Source organism: Antechinus flavipes, chromosome X (assembly GCF_016432865.1).
Source record: "Antechinus flavipes isolate AdamAnt ecotype Samford, QLD, Australia chromosome X, AdamAnt_v2, whole genome shotgun sequence".
Lineage (NCBI taxonomy): Eukaryota > Metazoa > Chordata > Mammalia > Dasyuromorphia > Dasyuridae > Antechinus > Antechinus flavipes.
In genome coordinates, this window is record NC_067404.1 from 80,551,618 (window position 1) to 80,576,985 (window position 25,368).

Sequence of the window (25,368 nt, forward strand, 5' to 3'; positions counted from 1 at the left end):
TGAGCTCTAAAACCTGTCTCCAGGCCTGCTTTGTGCAGTTTTTAGCTCTTCACCGTTTAGAGACCAATACAGTATAATTCTGTTAATGGTGCTTACTATATGATTGTTGCCTGACTGCTAGAAAATTTGTCAAGTACTCATGGCAAAGATCTCATTTATTTATCCTGGGTCTGATCCGAACGTGTTTAGAGGGGATGAGGTAACATTTACCCTTGGAGATATCTATCTAGTTCTCAGTTTCAGATATCTGAACTTGTCTTGATGTGGTTCTTTCTGGTTTGAACACTTTGTCTGTGGTCCTGGTGTTTAAACAAATGATTGGCACTTTGGTTTTTGTTTTGACCACTGAGAAGTGGTTCTGGCTCTGGTTTGCTATCAGTGCTGCAGTGGTTTAATCAGGGATCCTGTCTTAGGTATGATTTTGCTTCTGATACTGGGATTTAAGAATACACATCTGGCATAGACCTCAATGTCAGAGAGAATGTTCAGTCCAAAATCACCTGGAGAGCTCATTCTTTCTGATTACTGTCTCAGTGATCTGTTTTGCAGTGTTATTGCAGCTGCCAGCAACAAAGCTTTTCTTTGGACTGATATAAAAATTTTATTTTGATGTATTCAGGGAACTGACTTCTTTCTTTCTCTCCTTTCTTTCTTTCTTTCTTTCTTTCTTTCTTTCTTTCTTTCTGTCTGTCTGTCTGTCTGTCTGTCTGTCTTTCTGTCTGTCTGTCTTTCTTTCTTTCTTTCTTTCTTTCTTAAAATAATAGCTTTCTATTTTCAAAATATATGCAAAGATAGTTTTCAACATTCACATTTGCAAAACTTTGTGTTCCAAAATTTTTTTTCCCTCTCTTCCCCCATCCCTCTCCTAGACAGCAAATAATTTATGTTAAATGTGTAATTCTTCTATACATTTTCCCATATTTATCATGCTACCTAAGAAAAATCAGATCAAAAAAGAAAAAAAAATTGAGAAAGCATTTTCACCTTTTTTTTGCTTGCTTTTTTCTATGTGATCCACACTCAGTCCCCACAATTCTCTCTCTGGATGCAGATGGCTCTCTTCTTCACAAGTCTGTTGGAATTGTCCTGAACCATCTCATTGTTGAAAAGATCCACTTCCGTCAGAGTTGATCATCAAATAATCTCATCATTGCTGTGTACAATGTTCTCTTGACTGTACTCATTTCACTTGACATCAGTTCATGTAAGTCTTTCCAGGTCATCCTGTTAGTCATTTCTTACAGAACAATAATATTCCATAACATTCACATATCATAACTTATTCAGCCATTCCCCAACTGATGGGCATCCATTCAGTTTCCAGTTTCTTGCCCCTACAAAAAGGGCTGCTATAAACATTTTTGCACATGGAGGTCCTTTTCCCTTTTTTTATGATCTCTTCTCCAACATTCATCATTATCTTTTCCTGTCATCTTAGCCAATTTGAGAGATGTGTGGTGGTACTTCAGGGTCATCTTAATTTGCATTTCTCTGATCAATAGTAATTTAGGACATTTTTTTTTCAAATGAATAGAAATGGTTTTAAATTCTTCATCTGAAAATTGTCAATTCATATCCTTTGACCATTTATCAGTTGGAGAATGACTTACATTCTTATAAATTTGAGTCAATTCTCTATTTGTTTCCAAAATGAGACCTTTATCTTGGATATACAAATTTCCTCTCAGTTTTCTGCTTCCCTTCTAATCTTGTCTGCATTGGATTTGTTGGTACAAAACCTTTTTAATTTAATATAATCAAAATTATCCATTTTGCATGTCATAATGTTCTCTAGTTCTTTTTTGGCCATAAATTTCTTTCTTCTCTACAGATCTGAGAGGTAAACTATCCCTTGTTTTCCTAATTTGTTTATAGTATTATTCCATATGTGTAAATCATGAACCCATTTCAACCTTATCTTGGGTATTTGGGTATTAGTCAGTGCCTAGTTTCTACCATACTGTTTTCCAATTTTCCCAGAAATTTTTGTCAAAGAGTGAGTTCTTATCCCAGAATCTGGGTTCTTTGGGTTTATCAAACACTAGATTTCTATAGTCATTGACTGTTTTGTCCTGTGAACCTAACCTATTCCATCGGACAACTACTCTATTTCTTAGCCAGTACCAAATGGTTTTGATGACCTCTGCTTTATAATATAGTTTTAGGTCTGATACAGCCAGGCCATCTTCATTTGCATTTTTTTCTTGAAACTCTTGGCCCTCTGTTCTTCCAGATGAACTTTATTGTTATTTTTTCTAGGTCTGTAAAGTAGTTTCTTGGAAGTTTGATTGGTATGGCATTGAATAAGTAGATTACTTTAGGTAGAATTGTTATTTTTTTATTATATTAGATCCGTCTACCCATGGGCACTTGATATTCTTCCAGTTGTTTAGCTCTAACTTTGTGTGGAAAATGTTTTATAATTGTGTTCATATAATTCCTGACTTTGTCTTGGCAGACAGACTCCCAAATATTTTTCTTAATTATCTATAGATATTTTAAATGAAATTTCTCTTTGTATCTCTTGCTGCTGGACTTTGTTGGTAACTTATAGAAATGCTGATGATTGATATGGATTTATTTTGTATCCTGCAGCTTTGCTAAAGTTGTGAATTGTTTTTTAGTTGGTTCTCTAGGATTCTCTAAGTATACTATTATATCATCTGCAAAGAGCGATAATTTGCTTTCCTCATTACCTACTCTAAGTCCTTTAATTTCTTTTTCTTCTCTTATCATCAAAGCTACCATGTCTAATACAGTCTTGAATAGTAATGGTGGTGGTGGGCAACCTTGTTTCACCCCTGATCTTATTTGGAGTGCTTCTAATTTATCCCCATTTACATATGGTGCTTGCTAATGGTTTCAGGTATTTATTATTGCTTTAATTTCCTTTTCTGACATTGTATTTATCTCTTTGACTTCTTTCTTGTTTATTTTGTGGTTTGATTCATCTAATCCTGATACACCAAGGTTGAGACCCCCCACTAGTATAGTTTTGCTGTCTATTTCTTCTTGCAGCTCTCTTAACTACTCCTCTGGGGGTTTGGATGCTTATACCAATATATATACATATACATATACATATACATACATACATACATACATACATACATATATATATACATATATATATAATTGATATTGCCTCATTATCTATTGATATTGCCTCATTATCTATGGTCTCCTTTAGCAAGATAGTTTCCTTCCTTAACTCTGTTAATTAGATCAGTTTTTGCTTTAGCAAGATACACTTTCCTTCCTTATCTCTTTTAATTAGATGAATTTTTACTTTTGCTTGATCTGAGATTAGGATGGCTACCCCTGCTTTTTATTTATTTTAATTTTTACTTCACCTGAAGAATAATAGATTCTGCTCTAGCCTTTTAATTTTACTTTGTATGTATCACTGCTTTAAATGTGTTTCTTGTAAACAACATATTATGGGATTCTGGCTTTTAATCCACTCTGCTATCCATTTCTATTTTATGGGACAGTTCATCTCATTCACATTCCCTGTTAAAATGACTAACTCTGTATCCTGCCATCTTATTTTCCCAAGTTATAGTTTATAGAACTGGTTTCAATGATTCTGACCTGATAAAATTTGCTTCCAAAATAATTTCACTTTTGGATCCTCCAGATTTTTGGTCCAATTATTCCTGTTTTTTTTTTTTAATTAAAAGGTATTTATTGTAAACTTAAATACAAAATGGAAAAATAAAAAAAATTGCATGTGCATAGCAGACCAAAAGAGAGAATTCGAAATATAAAGCAATACATTTCCATTTCAAGAAAGTCTCTAAGTATATATAAACTTATAAAATAAGTTCAGAGCTGTCCTTCTTGTCTTTGCTTCCTTGTAGATTTTCTTTTGTTCCCTGCTGTGCACTTTTGAGTTTATTCTTTTTCTTTTTTCTTTCCTCCCCTCCCCAGCATGCTACAATTATGGTAGGATATATATACACACATACATATACATACACATACACACAAACACAATCGCAGATAGCTATAATCATACATACTTATGCATCTGTGTAATACCCATATTATGTTTGTTTGTCCTCTGTTTCTCTGAAGGTGGATAACATCATTCTTCTTAAGTCTTTTCATATTTTTTTGAATCCACCAACTCATCATTTCCTACACCACAGCAATATTACAACTTCCTACTGTCTAGTTATTTTAAATGGTATAAAATAATATTGATTGATATGGTTGACTAGTGTAGTTTCCTTACTTTTCTCTTTTGAGTGAATCTACTTTAGCTTTGACTTTGCATATATTTTGAAAATATATATAAGCAAAACAAAATTTTTTTTTAAATTTCCTTTCCAAGGGAAGAAAAGAATCTGTGTAATAACTAAGTTACATACAAAAAATATTTGGACTTTTTTTTTTTTTTAACAGTGTTCTGTCCTTGAAGAGGGATAGATTCATTGTTTTAGTGTAGGGAAAGAAGATGACTTCACTGTGTGAAAATGCTAAGAAAGCTTTAAAGTAGGAAAAATTGAAAGGGTGGGATTTATCATCGACAGTTTATAAACTTAGTCTTGTTTCAATCAGGAAGTAATCTTAATATGGCAAAATTTAATTTTAGGAAAATGTTTTACTTTACCACAATATTTTTGTCTGTGAATGATTTAACAGAAGTTAATCATTTAGGTAAATTAGAAGCAGTATGCACGGTATAAATGTGAGGCAAAATGAGAGAGCAGTGAGAAGTATAGTTTGGATTTATGGAAAGAGAGGTTTGAAGAGGTTTGTTTGTTTTTTTAAAAATCTCATTGTGAGAGGAGGACAAGGAATTTTAAATATTTGGCAGAATTTACTTGTAAATCCATGTGGTCCTGATTTTTTTTCCTTAGGAGGCTCATTTATAGCTTGTTGAATTTCTTTTTTCTAAAATAGGTTTATTTAGATATTCGATTTGTTTTTCTATTAATCTAGGCAGTTTATATTTTTGTAAGTATGTTTATTTCACTTAAGTTTGTAAATTAATTGGCATGTAATTGGGCAAAATAACTTAATAATTTCTTTAGTTTCTTCTTCATTAGTGGCATATTTACCCTTTTCATTTTTGATACTAGTGATTTGTTTTTCTCCTCTCTTTTAAAATCATATTAACCAATAGCTTATCTCTTTATTTCATTTTATTATTGTTATATACAAAACCAGCTCTTATCATTTATTTATTTAATGAATTATCTATTATTTATATTTATTATATAAGTTAATTGATTTCATTAATTAGTAGATCAATCATTCATTAATTAATGATCAATGTCTCACAATATAAATCAATTTTTAAATTTAAATGAATTAACAATTAAGTATTGGTTTAGCTAATTGCTAATTAATTAATAATTGATATTTTATTATATAAAATTATTTATTATTTAATAACAAAATTATTTTTTAATTCAGTGGTTTTTGTTTTTATTTTTACTGTTCTGAATTTGTGGTCCCTTTTTGTTTCAAATTCTTAATTTAAACAGCTAGGAAAATAAGTCCTCAGGCTTCCCATCCATTCCTTTTTAAATGAGTGTTTATTCATGTGTAGCTTCAGGTCTGCACAGTGCTACAATCTTTTTTAGGTGATATGGTGATATTTATATATCTGTATTTCTCTCTCTATCCCCTTAAAGGAGGGAGAGAACAAAGATGGAGTGTCATAAAATATGTAAAAGTTTTAAGTTTCATTTAAATTTTTATGGACTTAACTTTGAGAAATATAACAAGAGAAAACCTTTTCACTGACAACTAAAATGGATGATTGACTTTTAAATATTTCTTTTTGGTTTTATTGTTTAATATTTAATATTTCATTTTCTCCAGTTACATGTAAATTTTTTTTTCATTTGTTTTTGAAACTTTGATTTCCAGATTCTCTCCCTTCCTCCCTAATCCACCCCCCATTAAGAAGGCACATGTAAAGTTATGTAAAACATTTCCATAAAAGTCACCTTGTGAAAGAAAACATAGATTCCCCTCCCCCTCCTCCAAATAACCTTCAATAAAAATAAAGTAAGGGAAATAAAAGAGGATGCTTTAATCTGTATCCGGACACAATCAGTTCTTTCTCTGGATATGGATAGCATTTTTTCATCTAGTCTTTCAGAGCAGTCCTGGATCATTTTATTACTGAGAATAGCAGTCATTCATAGCTGCTGGTCAGACAACATTGTTACCACTTTGTCCTGCAGAACATTTCACTTTTCTTGAGTTCGTGGAAGATTTTGCAAGTTTTTTTTTTTTTCTGAGAGCATTCTGCTCATCATTTCACAGAAAACAATAATATTGCATCATAATCACACACCACAGTTTATTCAGCCATTACCCTAATGATGAGCATCCCCTCAATTTCCAAATCTTTGCCCTGAGAAGAGAGCTACTAGAAATATTTTTGTAGATATAGGCCCTTGTTCTTTAAACAAAACAAAACAAAACAAAAAACCAACCTCTTTTGGGAGGATAATGCATGATTTTATAGCCCTGTGTCATAGTTGTTATCTTTTGTTCATTTATCAGTTGGGGAATGGTTCTTTCTTTCTTTTTTTATAAATTTGACTCAGTTCCTTATACATTTGAGAACTGAAGGTTTCATCAGAGAAACTTGCTTCAAAATTATTTTCCCAATGACTATTACTTTTATTTCCCCCGTGGATTCTCTCCCCTCTCCTTTGACCCTGACCCACCTCAAAAGTATTTTGCTACTGACTACCTCTTGCCCCAACTTTCAGATATTTTCATTAAAAACAAGTGATAAAAGAACAAATAAAAGTGGCATCCTCGGCCATATATTTTTAATATTTCTTTTGATCTGGAAGGTGATTAAGAACGAGATTGGAAAAGTAGAGCAAAGTATTTAGCTTCTGTTGGGTCTAATTAAATAAACACACTAAAATTATTATTATCATATTAATAAATTAATATTGGAAGGGAAGGTCAATTTCAAGAGGTACTTTAGGTTTCGTTAATTTGTATCGTCTTAGCACTAGCAGGTTTTAGTAGCATTGCTAAGGTCATCTCATCAAGTGATTGATTGTTATGAGGGATGTGGACCTGCTCTTCAGAATCTACAGGGGAGCATGTTCCCCTACCATTATTTCTCCTTTCCTTGTTCATTGTGTGAGAGATTCTGGCTCCGTTGTAAAGGTCATAAAACAGAAATGATTTCTTTGCCTTTTGGACGTAATTGGCAACTCCATAAGCTTGGGTAGAGTTCTGATCAGTATTCTTTTTTTTTTTTTTTTTTTGAGTTCCGAACTTGTATGTTTGCAGAAAAAACAAACAAACAAACAACAAATTTGAATTTTTAGCGTCCTGGCGCCTTTGCATAGTTTGGCAGTGACTCCCGATCACCACGAAGTCAGGGCAACATTTTTTCCCAAATCACTGCACTCCTTCCCCTTACTGCCCTTTCTTCCCCCTCCCCCCTCTCCTGCCCCTTCCTCACCACAGCCCCTGTCGGGGTTTTTTTCCCCCCGGGGGGGTGGGGGTGGGAAAGAGATCTTTTTCCAGCCCAAGATGGAGACAAGCCAGGGGAGAGCCCCTTGCTTGCGAGCCTCACTTTGGCCAGGATGATTCTGAGGTCCTCCCCTTGCCATGCTTAAACTCGAAGTCAGAGGCAGAAAAGGGGCCAGAAACTTGAACTTTGCTGCTCCTTCACCTTGATCTTAACTTTATTTGCGGCAAGCTTGTGAGTGCTACCGCGCAGGCCCGCCCTACATTGATTGACTGGGAAGGTGGGCCCAGGACTGGGGAGCCCTAAGTTTTTCCATTACAGACTAATAAACTGGCCTATTGGGGATCGGAGCACAACAGTCGCGTCCCCTGCCCCCTCCCTCACTTCTTTCCCCAAGTGACGTTTGTTGGCCTATGTCAGCCCTGGCCCTGGCCCCGGCCCATCCCCCACCCTAGAACTTCGGGCTACGCAAGCAGTCCTCTATGAGCGGGAACTTAAGGCTCCGCCCTGGCTCTCAGTGCGCAGTCGTGAGCTGGCAGTGCTAGGGAACGGAGACCCCGCCTCGTGCTCCTGAAGCTCGGTGGTTCTCCGCAGCCCTTGCCCGGTCGGGTCCGCGGACCTTAGTTTTTCGGTCACCGTCTTTTCCGAAGGTCCTTTGGGGGCCTTCACTTCGCACAACTATGGAAGAAAACGAACCGCAACCCGGGCCGTCAAGACCCAGGTAAATCGATGGGGAGGGAGGCAGGTCAAGGGACCCCGAGAGCGACGGTCTTGTAACCACAGCTCCTGGGTGCCAGGGTGCCCAGCGGGCATTGGGGCCGAGCAGAGACAGAACGCCCCTAATTCTGTATTAATTAGTCCGGCCCTCCAAAATTTGTGAAGTTTTTCTGCCCCCCGTTCTACCCTCAACCCCCCCCCCCCCCCCCCCCCCCGCTGCATGGGAGGCGATCCGAAGAGCTAGAATTGATGAATCACCTTACGGGATATAGATATTAGTTCATTTTAATTTTTGCCACCATCCCGGGAGGTTGGGTCTAAGTATGTCTCCCGCGTTAAGGGTGCCCTAAATCGTCATAATAAGGGGATGACGTCAGATAAGAAGTTGTTTTTGTTGACTTCAAGTTCGTGCCCTACCCACTGCGTCGCCTAGCAACTCCTAAGCTACTAATCCAAAATGCCCATTTTGCAGAAGAGAGTGAGGGGAGGTTGCTAGAGGGTGGTCTGGAAACCCCAAACTCGAATCCAGCCTCAAACGCTTCTTGGGGAGGGGGGGCAGGGATAATGGTCAGCAAGTTACTTAAAAAATCTTTATTTGGCTCAGTTTCCCCTATTGTAAAATGAGAATAAATAATATATGTAAAAATAAATATGCATTTATATATAAATAAAATAAATATATATTTATGTATAAATAAAAATATAAAATAAATATATATTTATATATAAATATACAAAATAAATATATATTTATATATAAATAAAAAATATAAAATAAGTATATATTTATAAACATATAAGATACATATATATTTGTATATAAAATAAGTATATATTTATAAACATAAGATAAATATATATTTGTATATAAAAATATAAAATAAGTATATATTTACATATAAATATATAACAATAAAATTTATATCAATAAAAATAAATATACAGAATATATAAATAAAATATAATATATAAATAAAGAATAATAATAGCATCATCATCATAATCAGGACAATTAAGGATAATGGGGATAATATTTGGAAACAATGCTTAGCATAGTGTGATGTATAAATGGCTATTGCTTTCCCTTTGAATGGTTTTCTAGTACATGAGCTGGAATTTGAGGTCAATTTAGGTAGCCTTGGACCTGGAGCCCATGCTCCTGGATGAGTACTTTTTTACCTTTAGTCCTCTCTCCATTAGTTTCCCCCCCAACTCCCTCCCCCTGTTCCACTCTTTCCTCCCCGCTCCCCGCCATGTGCTCTTCCCCGCTCCCCTCTTCCCAGCTCCCCGCCATGTGCTCTTCCCAGCTCCCCACCATGTGCTCTTCCCCAGCTCCCCACCATGTGCTCTTCCCAGCTCCCCTCTTCCCCGCTTCCCGCCATGTGCTCTTCCCCGCTCCCCGCCATGTGCTCTTCCCCCTCCCCGCCATGTGCTCTTCCCCGCTCCCCGCCATGTGCTCTTCCCCGCTCCCCTCTTCCCAGCTCCCCGCCATGTGCTCTTCCCAGCTCCCCACCATGTGCTCTTCCCCAGCTCCCTACCATGTGCTCTTCCCCGCTCCCCTCTTCCCAGCTCCCCGCCACGTGCTCTTTCCCGCTTCCCGCCATGTGCTCTTCCCCGCTCCCCGCCATGTGCTTTTCCCCAGCTCCCCGCCATGTGCTCTTCCCCGCTTCCTGCCATGTGCTCTTCCCCAACTCCCAGCCATGTGCTCTTCCCAGCTCCCCGCCATGTGCTCTTCCCAGCTCCCCACCATGTGCTCTTCCCCAGCTCCCCACCATGTGCTCTTCCCCGCTCCCCTCTTCCCAGCTCTCCGCCATGTGCTCTTCCCCGCTCCCAGCCATGTGCTCTTCCCCGCTCCCCACCATGTGCTCTTCCCCGCTCCCCACCATGTGCTCTTCCCCGCTCCCCACCATGTGCTCTTCCCCGCTCCCCCGCCATGTGCTCTTCCCAGCTCCCCGCCATGTGCTCTTCCCCGTTCCCCGCCATGTGCTCTTCCCCGCTTCCTGCCATGTGCTCTTCCCCGCTCCCCTCTTCCCAGCTCCCCACCATGTGCTCTTCCCCGCTTCCCGCTATGTGCTCTTCCCCCTCCCCGCCATGTGCTCTTCCCCGCTCCCCGCCATGTGCTCTTCCCCAGCTCCCCGCCATGTGCTCTTCCCCCTCCCCGCCATGTGCTCTTCCCCGCTCCCCGCCCTGTGCTCTTCCCCAGCTCCCCGCCATGTGCTCTTCCCCGCTCCCAGCCATGTGCTCTTCCCCAGCTCCCCACCATGTGCTCTTCCCCGCTCCCCTCTTCCCCGCTCCCAGCCATGTGCTCTTCCCCAGCTCCACCATGTGCTCTTCCCCGCTCCCCGCCATGTGCTCTTCCCCAGCTCCCCGCCATGTGCTCTTCCCCGCTCCCCGCCATGTGCTCTTTCCCTCTCCCAGCCATATGTTTTTTCCCATTTCCTGCCATGTGCTCTTTCCTGCTCCCTGCCATGTGCTATTCCCCAGCTCCCTGTCCAGTGTTCTGCCCCTTTCCCATATTCTTCCCCCCCTCCCTTCCCCAGGTTCTTCCCCCATTCCCCTTCCCAGGATTCTACCCCCGCTCCCCTTCCCGGTATTCTATCCCCTCTCCCCTTCCCCGTGTTCTACCCCCGCTCCCCTTCCCCGTGTTCTACCCCCGCTCCCCTTCCCCGTGTTCTACCCCCGCTCCCCTTCCCCGTGTTCTACCCCCGCTCCCCTTCCCCGTGTTCTACCCCCGCTCCCCTTCCCCGTGTTCTACCCCCGCTCCCCTTCCCCGTGTTCTACCTCCGCTCCCCTTCCCCGTGTTCTACCTCCGCTCCCCTTCCCCGTGTTCTACCCCGGCTCCCCTTCCCCGTGTTCTACTCTCGCTCCCTTGCCCGTATTCTACCCCTGCTCCCCTTCCCGTATTCTTACCCCGCTCCCCTTTCCGTGTTCTTCTCCCGCTCCCCTTCCCGTATTCTATCCTCCGTTCCCCTTCCCGTGTTCTACCCTCGCTCCCCTGCCCCGAGTTCTACCCCTGCTCCCCTTCCCGTGTTCTACCCCCACTCCCCTTCCCGTATTCTATCCTCCGTTCCCCTTCCCGTGTTCTACCCTCGCTCCCCTGCCCCGAGTTCTACCCCCACTCCCCTTCCCCGTGTTCTACCCTCACTCCCCTTCTCCGTGTTCTACCCTCACTCCCCTGCTCCGTGTTCTACCCCCGCTCCCTTTTTCCATAGTCTACTCTCCGCTCCCCTTCCCGTATTCTACCCCGCTCCCTTTTTCCATGTTCTACCCCGCTCCCTTTTTTCATATTCTATCCCCGTTCCCTCTCCTGTATTCTTTCCCCACTCCCCTTCCCGTATCCTTCCCCGCTCCCCTTCCCTATTCTATCCCCCCTCCCCTGCCCCATGTTCTACCCCTGCTCCCTTTTTCCGTATTCTTCGCTGCTCCCCTTCCCGTGTTCTATCCCGCGCCCGTGTTCTCCTCCCGCTCCCCTTCCCGTATTCTATCCCCCGCTCCCCTTCCCATCTTCTACCTCCGCTCCCCTTCTCCGTGTTCTACCCCGACTCCCCTGCTCCGTGTTCTACCCCGCTCCCTTTTTCCATAGTCTACTCCCGCTCCCCTTCCGGTATTCTACCCCGCTCCCTTTTTCCATATTCTACCCCTGTTCCCTTTCCTGTATTCTATCCCTCCTCCCTGCCCCGTGTTCTACCCCGCTCCCTTTTTCCGTATTCTTCGCTGCTCCCCTTCCCCGTGTTCTATCCCGCGCCCGTGTTCTACTCCCGCTCCCCTTCCCGTATTCTATCTCCCGCTCCCCTTCCCCGTGTTCTACCTCCGCTCCCCTTCTCCGTGTTCTACCCCCACTCCCCTGCACCGTGTTCTACCCTATCCCCGCTCCCCTGCCCCGTGTTCTACCCCCCTCCCCTTCCCGAGTTCTACCCCCACTCCCTTTTCTGTATTCTTCCCCTGCTCCCCGTCCCCTTGTTCTACCCCCACTCCCCTTCCCCGTGTTCTACCTCCGTTCCCTTTTTCCTTGTTCTTCCCCCGCTCCCCTTCCCCATGTTCTACCCCGGCTCCCCTTCCCGTATTCTTCTCCCGTTCCCCTTCCCGTATTCTTCTTCCACTCCCCTTCCCGTATTCTTCCCCTGCTCCCCTTTACCGTATTCTTCCCCGCTCCCCTTCCTCGTGTTCCCCCGCTCCCCTTCCTCGTGTTCCCCCTCTCCCTTTCCTTCTGCGATGTGTTTTTCCCCTCTCTCCCTTTCCTGTTACTATTATTCCTCCTTTCCCTGCTCCCTTCCCCATGTTCTTCCCTGCTCTCTTCTCCGTATTCTATCCCCTACTCCCTGCCCACCGGCCACTGTTCTTCCCCACTCCCTTCCATGTGCTCTTCCCCTGCTCCCTTCCCTGTTACTGCGCCTCCCTTCCCCGCTCCCTTTCCCATGTTCTACCCTCTGATCCCTGCCCATCCGCACTGTTCTTCCCCCCCTCCCCTTCCCCATGTTCTTACTTGCTTCCTGCCATGTGTTTTTCCCGTTCCCTGCCATGTGTTGTTCTCCGCTCCCTGCCATGTGTTTTTCTCGTTCCGTACTATGTGTTCTTCCCCCGCTCCCTTTCCCGTATTCTTCCCCCGCTCCCTTTCCCGTGTTCTACCCCTGTTCCCCTGCCCCGTGTTCTACCCCCGCTCCCTTTTTCCGCATTCTACCCCTACTCCCCTTCCATATTCTTCCCCTACTCCCTTCCCCATGTTCTACCCCCGTTCCCCTTCTCGTGTTCTATCCCCGCTCCCCTTCCCATATTCTTCCCCGTTCCCCTTCCCAGTGTTCTCCCTCCTGCTCCCTTTCCCCCCCTCTGCAATGTGTTCTTCCCCCGTCTCCCTTCCCTGCTACTATTCTTCCTCCTTTCCCTACTCCCTTCCCCGTGTTCTACCCTCTGCTCCCTGCCCACCCGCACTGTTCTTCCCCACTCCCTTCCCTGTGTTCTTACTCGCTTCCTGCCATGTGCTCTTCCCCTCTCCCTGCCATGTGTTGTTCTCCGCTCCCTGCCATGTGTTTTTCTCATTCCGTACTATGAGTTCTTCCCCCGCTCCTTGCCATGTGTTCTTCCCGGCTCCCTTCCCCGTGTTCTACCCTCTGCTCCCTGCCCACCCCCACTGTTCTTCCCCCACTCCCTTTCCTGGGTTCTTCCCTGTCCCTTCCCCGTGTTCTTACTCGTTCTTACTCCTCCTTACTGCCATGTGTTCTTCCCCGGTCTCTGCCATGTGTTCCCTGCCATGTGTTCTTCTCCACTCCCTGCCATTTCCCCGTTCCCTACCATGTGTTCTTTCCCAACTCCTGTGCGGGTTCTTCCCCGCTCCCGGCCATGTGTTCTTCTCCCTCCCTACCATGTGTTCTTGCCCCGCTCCCTACCATGTGTTCTTGCCCCGCTCCCTACCATGTGTTCTTACCTCGCTCCCTTCCCTGCTACTACTCCTCTCCTCCCTGCTCCCTCCCCCTCTTCCCCTCCCCTTCCTTGTTGCCCCTCCCCTTCCCCCTTGCCTCTCCCCTTCACCGCTGCCCCTCCCCGCTCCTTTTCCCCTTCTCTGCTCCTCCTCTCCCTCCCTGCTCCCTTCCCCGTATTCTTACCCCTCTCCTTTCCTGTGTTCTTACCTTGCTCTCTTCCCTCGTTCTACCCCGTTCCCCTTCCCGCGTTCTACCCCGTTCCTTTCCCATGTTCTACCCCCTTCCCTGACTCTTCCCCTCCCTGTTCCCTTCTCCATGTTCTTCTCCCGCTCCCTTCCATGTGTTCTTCTCCCGTTCCCGGACCTAGGTTTTTCTCCCGTTCCCGTCCCCAGGTTCTTCCCCCTCCCCTTCCCTGCTCTTCTGCCTCCTCCCTTCCCCATGCTTCCCCCCTTCCCGGTCCTCCTTCCCTCAAACTTCCCGGTTCCTGCTTTCTTCACACTTCCCCCCCTCTTGTCTCCTCCCCTTCCCCTCTGCCCTTTCTCTCTCTCCCTTCCCCTCTGCCCTTCCTCTCTCCCTTCCCCCTTGCCCCTCTACCACTTAAGTTTGCTCTTCTTCCTTCCTCTTTCTTTGCCTTCCTCATCCCTCTTCTTCCTTCCTCCCCTTTCCTTCCCCTTCTCCCCTTATGTGCCTCTCCCTCCCTTCTTCTTGCCCTTCTTTTCTCACTCCTCTTCCTCCCTCTCCCTGCCCTTCTCTCCCCCATAGGTCAACCCCTCCTCTCCCCTTCCACTTCTCCCCCTTTCCTTGATCCTCCCTGTCTTCTCCCTCTTTGCCCTCTTTCATCTCCCCCTCCCAACTCCTTGCCCCTCCCTCTCTTTTCTTTACCCAGCTCCTCCTTCCCCTCCTCTCTTGCTCTTCCCCCCCCCCCCCCCGCCTTGTTTCTCCCCCTCCTCTTCCACTTCTTACCCCTCTCCTCCCCTTCCCCCTTTCCTTCCCCTTCTACCCTTCCCCTTTCTGATCCTCCCTCTCCCCTATCTTTCCTCCCCTTCTCTTTTCCCCTGGCCTCTGCCCTTTTCTCCTTCTTCCTGCTTTCTCCCTTTACCCTGTGCTTCTGTGCTTCCTCCCCACCCCCCATTTCCTGGGCTCTTCCATTTACTGTGGGCCAGTACCAGGATGTGTACTTCGGGGATTTTCAGTGGTGTTTGGCCAGTGCTGCTCTTTCTCCTACCTCTGAACACCCCTTCCTCTCTTCCCCTTCCTAGGATAGCGTTTCTCCTGCTTGCTTTTCTAAACTTGGCTTAGAAATGGCGTTAAGAGCACCATTGTTGCTTTAGTCCCAGGGAATACTATTGGACCACAGATGTTAAGGATGAACTTTCTTTCAGGTGGAGTTTCTAGTATGGTGTAGACTATGAGAAGTCACGGTTTTCAGGAAATACTGGACAACCAAGGGAACGTAGGGAGCTGAGCATGGCCTTGATTCCGCTTCCTTACCTGACTGAGCCTAATGGGACTTATATCTACACATCTGTGTAGACACACGTACACATGTACACGCACACATACATATAGGCCAAAGATCCATTTAACAGACTAGTCTCTAAATAGCTTAGCTCTTTCTGTGGCAAGGCCAGATCCAGAAGAATGGCTGCCTGTGGGATTCAACAAGGATTATGGTAGAGCCAAGGATGGACTTGGGCATCTAGTTCATCTCTGAACTGTTGGTCGTCTGCAGGCAGACAACATTTTTATCCTAAAGTATCTTTGAGACAGCTCCAGAAGCACCTTGGGGTTTTTTGGCTGTCCCAGTGACCAGGAACCAGCCAGGATATCTGAGGACCCCTTTGGCTGTGGTAATTCACTTGAACCCACCTCCTCTTGGCCAAAGACAGTTTATATTTCTTATCTTTTCTTAAATACTGTCTAGAATTCTCTTCCTCCTGGACATCTTTTCTCACAGATTATAAAGATCACAGGCCCTGAACTCTCTGTCCACTTTTAAGAACCCCTGTTCTGATCCAGAGAATGGGAGAGCCTTGAAGGCAGGCACTCTCATTTGCATCTGTATTCCTAGTGCTTACTGAAGAGCTCTGGCCGGTTGGCATCTGGGAAGTACTTGGTGATGTGTGCCACCTCCCAGTGCTTAGCCAGGAGGCCCCATCTCTGGTTCTGGGAAAGTTCTTCACGCAAGGCTTTAAGATGAACATTCAAGTTAGTGCAGAATTCTGATCACATGATGTTGAAAAGCTCTTTACAGAAAAGCAAAACCTCTGCCTGGCCTTTAACAACCAGGTTCCTGTAGCCTCGTTCCCCGACATTTGTCCCAAGACAGGAGAGGAGACCTCCTGTGGAGGGAGCAACAAGTGGGTCAGGCTTGAAGACCCAGTGCACAAAAGCAAACAAGTAGCAGAGCCAGAAAGCCCAGGACTGGAGTTCCACTGCCAGGATTTGAACCCTGAGACAATAACAAACGTCCCTCCCTTTTTAAATAAGGGAGTAATCCAAGCTGCGCTGTGGGTGTTCCATAACCTTTACATAAACAGCCGGGAATCATTTTTAGGCGGCCTTCTTACAGAATGCTGTAATAATAACCGTTATTATCAGTTCTGAATTATCATCAAGCTTCCTTAGGCCAAAGCTGCTCTTCATTGGAAGTGATCAATATGTTTCAGAGACTTTCAGAAAAAGACCAAGCCATCTGTGGCAGTGTCTGGTCTGTAATACACGATTCAAGGCCCCAGGGTGACCGGCCAGGTCCTCTGAAGTTCTTTACTGGCCACAGGGGAGGAAACCTGTCCATTCTAGGTGCTATTCATGTGAATTAGACTTTAAAGCACCTCCAAATCCGATGGAAGGCAAACTGGAACCTGGATTCAGCATATCCGAGTACTTGCTGATTGTTTTACAATAAGCCAGCTGTTCTCCACTTTGATTAGCAGTTACCTAAAGTTTCAGAAGGAAAATCTTCTGTGCCGTCACATCTGGGAGTTCAGATCTTGTTTATTTCGTGGTGACGTGGGGGACCTTGGCTGTACAATGCAGGCCATCGGGTGGTATCTGCTCACCCGTCACTTGTCATTTCCTTGGCCGTCTTGAGGATCTAGAAGTAACTGGCACCTGACACGGTCATCACGCCAGGGCACAAACTAAAGCAGTTCTTTCTGACAGTGAGGAGGGGACAGAGGGAAAAGGCATGACTCTCCCTGGTCTCATTCAAGGAACCCAACATTCTGTACCTGCTTCTGCTGAGGAAATGCTTCATCTCCAAAAGCATGTCAGGCAGTCCCATGGTAACCCACCCCATTCTGGGGGTAGGTGACTTTGGGCCTCAGCCCTGGCACATGAGACCCGCCTTAGCGTCTCTGTCCAAAACCTTGCCAACTGTGGCATGCCAGGTCAGGGAGACTGACTGGCCCTGAGTCTCTGAAGTCAAAGAGCTAAAAACTTTGAGTAGATTGCTCAGCCCGATGGGGCGGCACGAGACAGTTCAGTGGCTCAGGGCGCAGGCAGTGTCCGTAAGCGGCGTCCCACCGTGGCCGATCACCGAACCGGTCTAAGAGAGCCGTTAAAGAATCGCAGATGAGAAAATGTAATTGAAGGCTTAGTTCCTTTCCATCTTCTACAAAATTCTAGAACTTAAGTGTGTGTTCTGAGCGGTTAGAAGTCCCTGTCTCCTTTCTAGGAGCCAACCCATTTGGTTTCCACTAAAAATAAATCAGAAATCCTAGAACCGCGAGTTGCCAGAAGTCCTAGAGGTCAGCTAATTCAACCCCGTTGTTTTCATGCCGTACTAACTTCCTTTCCTTGTTTTTTCCCCCAACAGGGTGATCTAGATTATCTCTCTAGCATTTCTGGATTCCAACAAGACATTCAACAGGGGCTCTTGTGGGGCCCTGTAGAAAAGCTAGAGAGATGTTTGCTAGAGAGTTCAGTTAGCTGGCTCGGTAGCTGCTTGAGTAACTGGTCTTGATCAAGATATTAACTGCTAGCTCTGAGTCTCTGGCTCCAGGGCTCCGTCCTCAGCCCTGCTCTGTTGGACATTTCTGTCAAGGCAGGAAAGCAGGAAAGGAAATTAGATGACCGAATGCGAACACAAAAAAGACCTTGATGGGCCTGGGTGATGACCCAAACCCAACTGGGTGAAAACCAGTGACACTGCAGAGTTACTGCGTGGTGTACTGAGGTTTAAAAAGAGAAATCAACTATTTCAGTTGAGGAGGGAGAGAACCTGTGTTCTTGCAGGTTGTGTCCTAAAGACTTGAGTGTTTTCTTATGACTGTCACAGGCTCAAGATGTATCCACGGTATGACACGGCGGCCCAAACTCTCTGATGTGATCTCAGACCACACTGGTAGAAGTGTGGTGTCTGGAGAGCACATGTGTCTGAATGTTCAGAATGGGAGGCTTCCCGTGTCATGCGTGGGTACCCCAGGACGGGAGGTCCAGGACCTCCCGATTGTCTTCCTTCTCTTTTCCCTTCCTCTTCCTCTTCGTCAGCACGCTCTGCACTTGAATACAAAGGGAGTCTTCCTCTGCCACTCAGGAGAAGGCTGGCCCTTGAAGCCCCGTGGTACAATTTGAACCGGGGCCCTCTTTCCCAGGTAGAGCTCTGATGTCCCCAGAAGCTTCAGGTCTTCTACTCTGGAGCCTTTCGGGTCATCAGAGCACAGTCACTTGGCTGTTCCAGTTGCTTGAGGTGTTGAATAAAGAGAGGGGAATTAGAAGAAGAAAAACAACTAGTCATTTGAGCCCAATGAGCACCTAAATGGTGTGGTCACGGATCTCAGCAGTCTCAGGAAAGTTGATGAGTGACCCTCATTTCATTCCCTCACCCAGGGAAAATCAATCAGCTCTCTCCATCAGACACTTCACCAGGACCAGAGAGATGACTGCTGGTCCAAGGACTTCAGGTGAAGGTAAAGGGGTGAGAGGGCCCCTAACTGGGGAGAGATTTGAGAGTGAAAATAGAGCCCCTGGTGGTGAGTTGTGGGTGGAGGGGGAGAGAGAAAGGAAGGGGAGAGGGAGCTCAAGAGAATAGGAGTATGTAAAGGTGAGAGTTTTGGGAAATGGCCCAGATCCTTTTCCCTAAGAACTTGGGGAGATGATTGTCCCATCCATGACTGGTCCCCACAAGGCTTCCTGTTGGTAAGCACCTGAGAGCACATGGTACCTGCACTACTCTTGTTAAGAATGGTCCGAACCCTTGAGTTGAGGTTAAATGGGGCTGCTTTTGATTGCACACGAGTGTGGTCTTTAGAAGGATGGAACTTTTGTGGATGTCTTGGGGAAATGGGATTGGAAGGGATAGGAAGAGGTCGTTTGGGCCCATGGAGAGGAACTGAAAGACCCTTAAGATCTAGGTGACAGCATAAGAGATGGTGTGAAACCCTGGGGCATTTGGAATTCCTGTTGAGTTCTGGGCAGACCTAGCAGCAATCTGGAGAGAGCTTTGGTTTCCTCTGAACTGCCAGTGATAGGGGCAGATGGAAGGGAAGTGAGGTGAGACTGAGCCTCAGGGAGCTTGATCAAATTAAAACCCCGGGGCCTTTGCTCACAGTGAATTCTGTCCTCCATGTTAAGAATGTTGTCATCGTTTGACAGTTGTCTCCCCCCCCCAACCCCTGCAGTGACTGTCACCTGGTGGTATGCTAGTGGATTCGCTATCGGTTGGTTTTCAAGATCTGCTACCCCGAGTTCCATATTCCTCCCAGACTCCCACACAGCCTCGAGTGCCTCGGTCTCTATTTCCCTCATTGTTCTTGGCACCAGGTCTCCTATACGATAGATTGGAGGATAATCCTTTCTCAGTGGACCTTACGAGTGGGTCTTCCTTACAGTTCTGTGTTAGTTCTTTTGGGTTCCAGTTTTTTGTTTGGTTTTTTTTACGAGGCTTTCTTTCTCTATCTCACCCAGGCTGGAAGCGTTGCAGCTACTTACGGGCCGATGTGAATAGCGATTGGTGTTAACGTGCTCGGTTTTTTCCACCCAGTGCTGGTTCACTCCTGACTTAGCAGCCTGGTGGCCCTCCTGTCCCCGGAATTGCTGAGATTTGTGTCAGACTAGTCTAAACACCTGATCTGCTGTACTCCTCAGATCAAGTGGTCCTCCCTGGCAGCCTCCAGGCTTTGTGCTGCCACAGCCGGCTTTCTGTTTAGATTGTGTCCTCCATCCTCTACCGCTTAGCTAGATTGCCCCAATTCAAGTTATTGTGTCTTAGTGATCTGGAAGCTTCCAGCTCTCTCCATGTGTCAGTGAGTTGGCTTCCATTCCCCTGGATGACTATGGGAAGGAAGGACAGGACGTATCCAGTCTCTTGGTGTTCTATTCAATAAGGGCTCTGCATTTGGAGGACTCAGGTTCAAATCCCGCTTCTGATGAGTACCATCCGTGTGGCCTTCAGACGAGTCGTTGCCCCTGTTTAGGCCTCAGTTTCCTTAGCTGGAACATTATGACTTGGGACTGGGTGACTTTTGTGGGTTCTTCCGGCTTCAGATCTATTTCCCCTCAGGATTCCGAAGACAGTTGTTGGTGATCTTTGTGAAAGTAGCTGTTGGGGATAGAATTAAATGGGCCCAAATCTGTTTGGGAAAGACTGAGGGAGAGGATTGGTCTTGGAGGGAGTTGAGACCCAGTGACCTTAGAGAGCATATTCAAGGAATTTGTAGAGAACATGTATCCTAGATCTAGATCTGGAGGGACCTTGGAAGTCCCAATGACCAGAAGACCCGTTTTTCCAGGAAAAGAGACTAAGGCTGTGGATGCTGACAAACAAATTGTGTTGATGCCTTTTGTTGGTTCTTGTCTCGTACCCGCTTCCAGATATCCGGCCCCCATGTCCATTGGATGCTGTCTCGCAAATAAAACAAAATTAACCCAATCCAAGTGACAGAATGAATGCCAGCTTCAACATATCCCACTGCAGCGCTCCAAGGACATGGGGGAAGGCTGTACTGGAGCCAGCTGTCCCTGGCAGTGACGGGTTAGGTGTCAGCGTGAGCCTTTCCACCACTGAAATCTCACTCCAAATCAAGACTTAGTTTCTTGTTTGGTTAATGAGCATCTTGAGCAGTGGTATCCCTCCAGGCGGCAGAGGAGAAGTCAGGGAGACAGAAGTGTCCTTGATCTGTGACCCTGCTGTTGGGAGGGGGGCAGGCTGGTATCACCTGGAGCTTGGCTTCCATGGCGCTCAGTGTCTGTCTGGTAGAGGAGGCAGAGATTAGGGGAAAGAGTCTGTCTTTGGAGTCTTACCCTGGGCTTTCTGATACCCCTTCTCCCTCCAGACAGCAGAGAGGCTGCTGAAGAGCATCGTCATGGTCATGGGAGCGAAACAACAGGGAAGCGGGAGCGGAAGAGGAGGAGATATGAATGGACAGTCACTGAAGTCAAGGATACTGGAATTAAGATGAAGAGAAGAAGAGTGGCTCCCTTCAACTCCAGGGACCTTGTAGTTCTCTACCAGCTTCTGAGTGAGTAGTTTGGGGAGCAGGAAACTCCAGGGAGGGGGTTTTCCTCCAAGGCTTGTTGAATGGAGTCCCATTGATTGAGGAACTAACCCATAATCCCATGGAAGTGAGGAGGAGTGCCCAGTGATAGAGATGATTGAGTCAGCTGAGGGGGTGAAAGAGATAGTGGTGTGCCTGGGGCTGCCCCCACTTGCTGAGTCTCCTTGATTATTCAGTGGCCCTTCTGGGGGACGGCTCCTTCCTTTCTATTGATGGAATGGCCTTGGAGTACCCACATGACTCTGGGGACCTCACTGGGCTGCTCCTTTTTAAGATTCTTCAAGGAGGATCAAAGGGTGGGACCTCCATGGCCCTTGATTTCCCTGCAAAAGCTGTTTGTCTCCACTCTGAGGTGGGATAGGGTGGAGTTGATAGGAGGCTGCCTAGGGTTCGATCTGCCCAGCTCTCTCAGCACTGGTGACATGAAACGTGTCCTTTTCCTCCCCAGAAAATCCAATCATCAAGAAATTTTTAAAGACCGATGTGAAATACTTGACCAACCCTAAGGTGAGTGCGGTCCCCAGAGTGGAACCAGGGTGAGAAAATGGAAAGCAGGGGAGGGGATCTCCCCTTGCTGGCTCAGAGGCCTCTTTCAGACCTGCCTCTTTCCAGGGAGAGTTAGTGCTAGAGCGTGCAGATTGAGGCAGGGAGGTCTCAAGGCAAGTCGCAGTTCCCCATGTTGCTCAAGCTGGTGCGACCGAGAGAAGGCTGGGCCGCACGAGGCCCCCGAAGGGGCGAGGAGGAATCATCAAGTAGAAATTGGTCCCAGACAGGCAGGAGGGAGGGCTGTGTCTGCAGAGCGGGGAGTGGCCAATTCTACCCTTATCCATTTGTCCCTCACTGTGGTGGCTTGGTCCTTCCTGCATTGCTCCTGGGTTACCCTCCCCTAATCCCCCCGCTGGTGCTCCTGGTTAGACCTCCTTGATCATTCTGGCCCCTGGAATTGTCATTCTGCATGACACTTGTCATTCTGTGTGAACGTCTTTCTCTGGATGAGAACCTGCCTCTGTGCTCCTGACTCTCTTTCCCTCTGCTTTGGTTAGACTCTCTTGTCTCTGGTAGTGGACTATTTTGGCCTTCTGGGGTTTCGTGACCAGCCTTACAGCAGCGTACATTTCTGCATGGCCCTGTGAGTACCTCCGATGGATTTGGTGAGGGGAAGGTTGTTTGGGGTAGGACGGGTGAGGAAGAATCGTGTTTATCCTTCCAAGTCAAAAAGACAGTTTTAAGATTCCAGTAGTCCAAGATGGGTGGGGGTCAAAGCAACTGACTTTCTCTTGGAGACTCCAGCCTGTGGCATCTCTTATCTCCAGTGGCCCCAGAACTTAGTCATCTGTAGAGATGTGGTCCAAGCCGCTGTCTGTGGACCTTACCTCACACAGGCCTTTGGGGCCTACCTTGGTTTGTCCAGACTACATCCTTTTATTTTCAGGATGGTCCGTTGATTTCTTGGGAGTAGAGTACTTCCAGTTTGGGAATTCCCTCCACCCATGCGGATCGGCAACCCACCCCATTCCCCACCCCCAATATTCTGCCCGGCCCCCCTCCAAAGCCCCACATTTCTACATGGCCACAAAGGATTTTCTGTGGTGCTAGGAGGTTCAGTGATTTGATTATGGGCCCTCAGGGTGTTTAGCAAAGGCAAGAATTGACTCCAGACCTTTGATCCCAAGGCCAGCCAGGACTCTTTCCGCTGGGCTACCACCGCCTGGTCCTTCAGAGTTCTCTTTGCAGTCAAGACTAGTAAGGTCTGAGCTTTTCAGAGCCAGCCTTAGTTAGCCTGCACATTGTGGAGGAAGGAGATCCTAGGCTGCCTCCTTCTCTCTGGGCCTGCCACACCCCCTGGGGCCCAGAGTCTGTGCCTCTTCCCTCTTTGGAGTCCTCAGGGCTGACAGGAAGGAGTCCTCTCCTATTATACAGGGCTTCTCAGCTGGGAGCTGGGCCCTGGGTTCCATGATCCAGGCTGAGAGTGGGAAAGGGAGGGCTGGATTTGAGGGTGGGGCCCGGCCTTCGTCCTCTCACTGTGCGTTTCTCCTTTCTCTCGGACAGCTATTCTGCCTGTCAGCTGGACAAGGTCGACCAGTCCTTCAAATGGTACATGCTGTCTGTCATTCTGGGAAGCAACTGGCCCAAAAGATCCTCCAAGAAGAAATGGCCCATGCAGATTGAGATTCTTATGGTCATCGTCTGGAAAGCCTGGGTGAAGCAGGTCGTCTCTAACGAGGTCAACGTTCAGAACAGCGGGGAGGACCTGGGTTAAAGCGCTCCCAACATGCTTCTGTAGTTTGCCCTGCTGGTCAGAAAGTCTATGTTCATATTACATGTATTGCTGTTGTCTGAGGGCTAATACACATTGCCAGCCCGTAAAAAGTGTTTTATCACTTAATAAAAGTTGTTGAACCAATACGGTGTGGCAGCTCATTTCTACCCACACACAGCAGCGGCAAGCAACAGTGATGTCATGTCGGGTTCCCGGGCAGAAAGTTATGTCTCGGGTGCCCGCACCCCTCCTGTTGGTCCATTTCAGGAGGGGGGTGGGCACCGAGGGCACAACTGCCAGAAAACTCCATGTGATATCACTGTTGACATCCACCACTTGAAAAGAATTGCTTTTCTGGGTCTCTTCACATACGTACCGGAGATAAAAGCCTAAGTTTTGTGCATATTTAATGTGCACATTTAATAACTGGGTGGTCTGTAAGGTATGAATGAGCAGGCCTTAGTTGGCCAGAGACTTCTGATCTTGGAAGTCTCATCCCATCATCGCATACCCCCTGACCCTCCTGTCCACAGAGCGTTGACTTCAAATGCTGGTGCTCTAGATTATGATCGTTTTAGGGGTCACCAGTACTGCTGCTCTCCCAAATCACTCAGAAGGGGATGGAATAATTACCATCCTATCACCAAATACTCTGAACAAAACAAACCAGCTTGGATAACAAGCGGCCAGGAGACAAAACACAAAGTTGTGGGATTAGAGGAAAGCCACACGGAAGAAGAACTTTTCAACGGGATGGGAGAGAAAAATCACAGCCTAACAAAGCGGGACAAGTGATCCTACTGGGGAAATGCCTTCTTACCATTCTCTTAGGCTGCTGGTTCTCCATCTGTCTCCATGGCATTGAAAAAGTTTGCCTTGCATCTCTCGCCCTGGGCTTCTCTCTTTGACTCTGACCCAAGGTCCCTTCCAGCAGCCTCTTCTATGTCACATAGCATGTCTGCCCCCCAAAATTTATACACAAATCACATGCCCGGGCTGGAGTGGGCTCACGCAGCACGTCCACCCTCTTGCAAACTGAGTCTGCTCTATTGCACCTTCTGCCTCCAGTCTCCAGCTTCTCCATCTCTTCTTTGTTTCTTCTATCTTTAGCTTTCACCTCCTTTGGTCAGGCTTCCTCTGCCCTCTCTTTTTTCCCACTTATCCTAATGCCTCCCCTACCTTCTTTTCATTGTCCCCCCCCTTGTTTTTTACTCCAGTCTCCGTCACCCATTCTTTTTGCTGTCTATACAAATTTATTATTATTATTATTATTATTTTTTTGCAGAGGCAATTGGGGTTAAGTGACTTGCCTGGAGTCACACAGCTAGAAAGTATTAAATGTCCGGGGTAGGATTTTAACTCAGGTCCTCTTGACTGCAGGGCTGGCACTTTATCCACTGCGCCATTCAGCTGCCCCCAAGTTTATTGATTCTTCAGTCAAATTTCTTTATTTAATATTTTCCCTCAGTTACATTCAAAACAAAAAATGTTTTTTACATTTGTTTTTAAAATTTTGGAATTTTAGATTCCCTTATCCCCACCTACAATTAAGAAACCACGTGTGACATTATGCAGAACATTTCCATGAAAGTCAAGTTGTGATAGAAAACATAGGTCTCCTACCCCAATGAAAAGAAAAACCCTCAAGTCAAATTGAGTTTTGAAAGAGAGAATGCTGCAAGCTGTATTCAGACACAATCAGTTCCTTCTCGGGTATGGCTGAGATTTTTCATCCTAAGTCCTTCAGAGGAGATGTGGATGATTGTGCTCCTGAGAATACCCAAGTCACACAGGGCTGGTCATCCCAGAGCATTGCTATTACAATACTTACACATTATCTGTTCCTCATTAGCTCCCATTGCTATTACTTTGTATACGGTACAATTCACTCTGTTGGGTTCACGGAGGACTTTCCAGGTTATTTTTTCTGAGAGCATCCTGCACATCATTTCCCATAGAACAATAATATCCCATCACAAACACATACCACAATTTATTGAGCCATTCCCC

The 25,368-nt window shown here is 46.2% G+C and overlaps 1 protein-coding gene across 2 annotated transcripts in view; it reads left to right on the plus strand.

The window, feature by feature from the left end:
* Positions 1-23,502, plus strand: part of LOC127542481 (speedy protein E4A-like) — a 37,174-nt gene extending 13,672 nt beyond the window's left edge. For both annotated transcript variants that reach the window (XM_051968129.1, XM_051968128.1), the window contains exons 2-6: positions 18,433-18,512; positions 20,877-21,062; positions 21,547-21,605; positions 22,142-22,227; positions 23,148-23,502. In XM_051968129.1, the coding sequence (XP_051824089.1) occupies positions 18,482-18,512; positions 20,877-21,062; positions 21,547-21,605; positions 22,142-22,227; positions 23,148-23,358 (573 nt within the window). In that variant the 5' untranslated portion in view covers positions 18,433-18,481 and the 3' untranslated portion in view covers positions 23,359-23,502. The remainder of the gene's footprint in view (positions 1-18,432; positions 18,513-20,876; positions 21,063-21,546; positions 21,606-22,141; positions 22,228-23,147) is intronic.
* The last annotated feature ends 1,866 nt before the right edge of the window (positions 23,503-25,368 follow it).